The sequence below is a fragment of the Morone saxatilis genome, unplaced genomic scaffold, assembly GCF_004916995.1.
Source record: "Morone saxatilis isolate NCDOM2014 unplaced genomic scaffold, NCSU_SB_2.0 Contig8, whole genome shotgun sequence".
Taxonomy (NCBI): domain Eukaryota; kingdom Metazoa; phylum Chordata; class Actinopteri; family Moronidae; genus Morone; species Morone saxatilis.
In genome coordinates, this window is record NW_023340257.1 from 781,336 (window position 1) to 784,830 (window position 3,495).

The following is a 3,495-nucleotide window of genomic DNA, read 5'->3' on the forward strand; positions in this document are numbered from 1 at the left end:
CGTTTTCTGGACACCACCTCCACAATGATTTAGAAGTCAGCTCATAAAACAAACTGAGACATAATTAGAATAATTTCCACTCTAAATGAAAATGAAACTGATTCTGCCCAGAGGGAGTTACGCACCCAACGGACATTTGCCACTGGTCGCTGATGCACATCGTTGGCATATCAGGAAGACAGACTGACTATCTGGAAAGCCAGAGAGAGAGAGAGAGAGAGAAAGAGAAAGGGAGAGAAAGGGGACGGAAATATAAGAAGGAGGGAGGAGAAAAACAGGGAGTGTGATAACAGCACCAGGAAGATTTGTTGGCTCTCTGTCAGTGTGTTTCCCAGCAGCCCGCTGTACTCACTGATTATTCTATAAAAGTACCTGGATTATGAGAGTGGGGGCTCCAATGTTCAGCAGATACTGTCAACCACATGGTAACGTACAGGACCGGAACTCTGCTGTATCTGTCTGCCAGCTGTTAGCATACCTAACTTGTGATAGAAGGGTTAAAAAAGGTGTTTTCTTCATTTCCTTATTTGACAGGAGTGCTTCTGAAGGACAACTTTGAGCACATTTGTGAAATCTTGCTGCTGTTTCAGACACTCACATAGTGTGTTGTCAGTTTTGGGGTGTGTGCATTCTGTTTGTTCAGCTGTTTATGTCATTGTTGGCAGTGGTGAGTTTTGGCTCAAATTTGCCTGTTAGGTGGAGGCATATATCCAGACTCACGTGGCTGTTAGTGTGGACTCTACCCCTCTCATTCAGCCTGTGTGCTTTAATGTTTACTCAGAAGAGTCTTTCTGTGTAGTTAAGTATGTGCGTGAGAAACCAGTAATTAGTATCAGGGGAAGATATTTTGGTTGAGAGGTTTGGCTGTTTTCTTTGTGATTTACCTCCATGAGGTTAGGATAGGATAGTCTTTCTCTCTTTTTTACTCACTGTCCTGTCTTTCTGTCAGTGTTTCTCCGTCTTTCCTTCCTTTCTTTTCAGACTTTCGTCACCTATAAACAAAGGCAGCTGAGGCATGCCCAGGCACTGCCCAGGTATCGGTATGCGTCAGTGAAGTCTGTTTCTCAAACCTTTATTTTTCACCTTTTTGTTTTTTATGGAAGGGGAGTTAACGGAAACCAACCTCATTGGAAGTACTACTAAATATGTGAAAAAGCTTGTACAAAGCCTTTTGTGGTTCCAGAGGGATCTGTGTGAAGTGATATCACTTGAGTCAGCGTCAGTTGTTGCTGAAGACTACAAGTTTGAAAAAAATCTTCCAGGCTTTGACAACAAAGGAGAAAGCATGGAATAAAAAATAAAACAATCTCTGGTTCTGCTGCATCAATTTTGTCTAGTTGGTATACTGTTCATTGTGAATCTGACAATATTATAGGAGTGTAATGTTAAGCCAGTGGAGGGTCAGTGTGTAGGATTCAGTGGCGTCTAATGGTGAAGTTGCACATTACAACAATTTGAAGCCTGAAGTGCGTAAGAGAACCTAGGGTGGAATGCACAGAAAACACCCCTATCTACAGCCAGTTTTTGGCTTGTTTGTTGTAGTACTGGTAGAATGTGCTTTATTTTAGGTCTAGGGATTTTTAACTACCGCTTAAGCCTTATGGCTGTACAAGCTACTAACAGACCATATATGTTAAAGGTTCAGTGTCCTTGGTGGATGCAGGCGTTACCTGAAGGAGTTCCACTGACTTTCTGCCATTGCTCCACTTGTTCTCCACAGTGCTGCTCACTCAGACAGGTCAGGATCCATCAGGATCCTCTTGTTGCACTGAGCTTGGAGTTTTAGTCCATTTAGGTAAGGGAAATCTCAGAACCCGTCAGCCTCTGGGGTCAACGACCAGTATTTCGGGATATAACGGATATAGAGACACAGAAACCTGAGAGCTCCTGATTTCAAAATCTTGCCTACCGATTCTGCATTCATATGCAGATATCTGTTTATAGAGATTAAGGTCGGGGAGGTTGATTTGGGGCTTAAGTATCAACTTTATCTGTATATTTTACCATCTGATGGAAAAATAGTGTGGGCCACTGCACAGATTTAAACTTTTTTTATTTCTCACATCATTGTCAAGCACCAAACTTTTTTTTGCTGTTATTTAAACTTGAGGTGAACTAAAAGCAGCCAGATTGACAGGCTCTTCTCTGAGCAGTGAACTGCTTTACACTGAGTAATAGAGGAGGATCATGGACAGATGAGAGCCGGACAGATGAGAGCCTGACAGTTTAAAAAAAAAAGTTGCTGCTACCATTCATAAACAAGACCCAAAACACAATGATTGAATGGTATTCATTCATTCAGATTTGACCTGATTCTCTGATAGGCCTTTTCCAGGGATCCGGCTCCATTCCAGTTCATGCATCAAGTTTTGAACTGTTAGGAGCTTTTTGACCTAAAATAAGTTGGTTTGGAACTTGAAAAGTTTTTTTTCTTAGGAACCAAAGTGGGCGTGTTGCATCTACAGGTTGTTGTGCATTGTGCAACGCCCTCTGCTTATGATCCATACAATGGTTCCAGTGGAAATGTAGGCTGGTTGACTTGACAGCACCAAGGTTCCAAGAATTTATAGCGGAACTGGTTCAAGAACCAGAGATACTTTGGTGGAAAAAAAGCCATGATTGGGCAGGCCTGATCACCAAGTGGGTGGACCCAGGCTACACATGTTTTGGTGTGGACCTGGTGCTGCCAAGTACAATGTAATTTAATTTGGTGTGGGCGTTATTCTAAGAATATTCTTCTCATGATGGATACATTGAAATTGTAAACAAATCTGTTTGTTTTTAGGAGAGTATTTACATAAAAAAATCTGAATGAATATGAGAGTTAATGAGAAGAGCACACAAAACACTACTATAAAATCTAAATCATAGAGAATAAAAGTTGGATAGATGACATAAGATTTTGTAATTTTACAGTCTTCATTACATCAGCCCTAAACAGAGATCAGATAAATATTCTTCCTGGAAACTCTCCAAGCAGTCTTTGGCTGGCTGCATTCTTACATTCATACCTGGAAACTTAAAGAAAAAATCTTTCATTTTTCCTGGAATAAATGGTGTGGTATTATAAATACAGCACCAGCAAGGTTATGTATCCAACTCAGAGCAAGAGATAACTTGTGGCAGTGATTATGAAAGTGTGTGGTAAGTGCTGGAGGCAGTTTGGATAAAACTTTCGTAGAAAGTTACGCAAGTTACTGACTGCCACCAGGGTGGACTCTCAATCTCTTGAGGATGCTGTTTCCATAGTGGCAAAAGGCGTTTAATCATAACAGCTCTTTTGTTTCCCTTGGAATTCCCTCCAGGTGGAACATTACCATGCATTTGATTTGTTGTGCAGTGAGATGTTGGCGATGAGCTCTTCAGATAATAATCTCAAATAAGCCATGAATGCACAGATTATTTGCTCTGTCTGAGAGAATTCTCTTATGCATATCTTGGCCAAATAAAGGTCCAGTGTGTAACATTTAGGTTGTCAGAAATATAATATAATAT

At 40.8% G+C, this 3,495-nt stretch overlaps 1 protein-coding gene across 1 annotated transcript in view; it reads left to right on the plus strand.

Moving 5' to 3' along the window:
- Positions 1-266: 266 nt before the first annotated feature.
- LOC118341488 (kinase suppressor of Ras 1-like) overlaps positions 267-3,495 on the plus strand; it is a gene marked incomplete in the record, with an annotated part of 18,474 nt that continues 15,245 nt past the window's right edge. Inside the window, 1 exon segment of the mRNA XM_035679751.1 lies at positions 267-425. Coding sequence (XP_035535644.1) covers positions 423-425 — 3 coding nt within the window.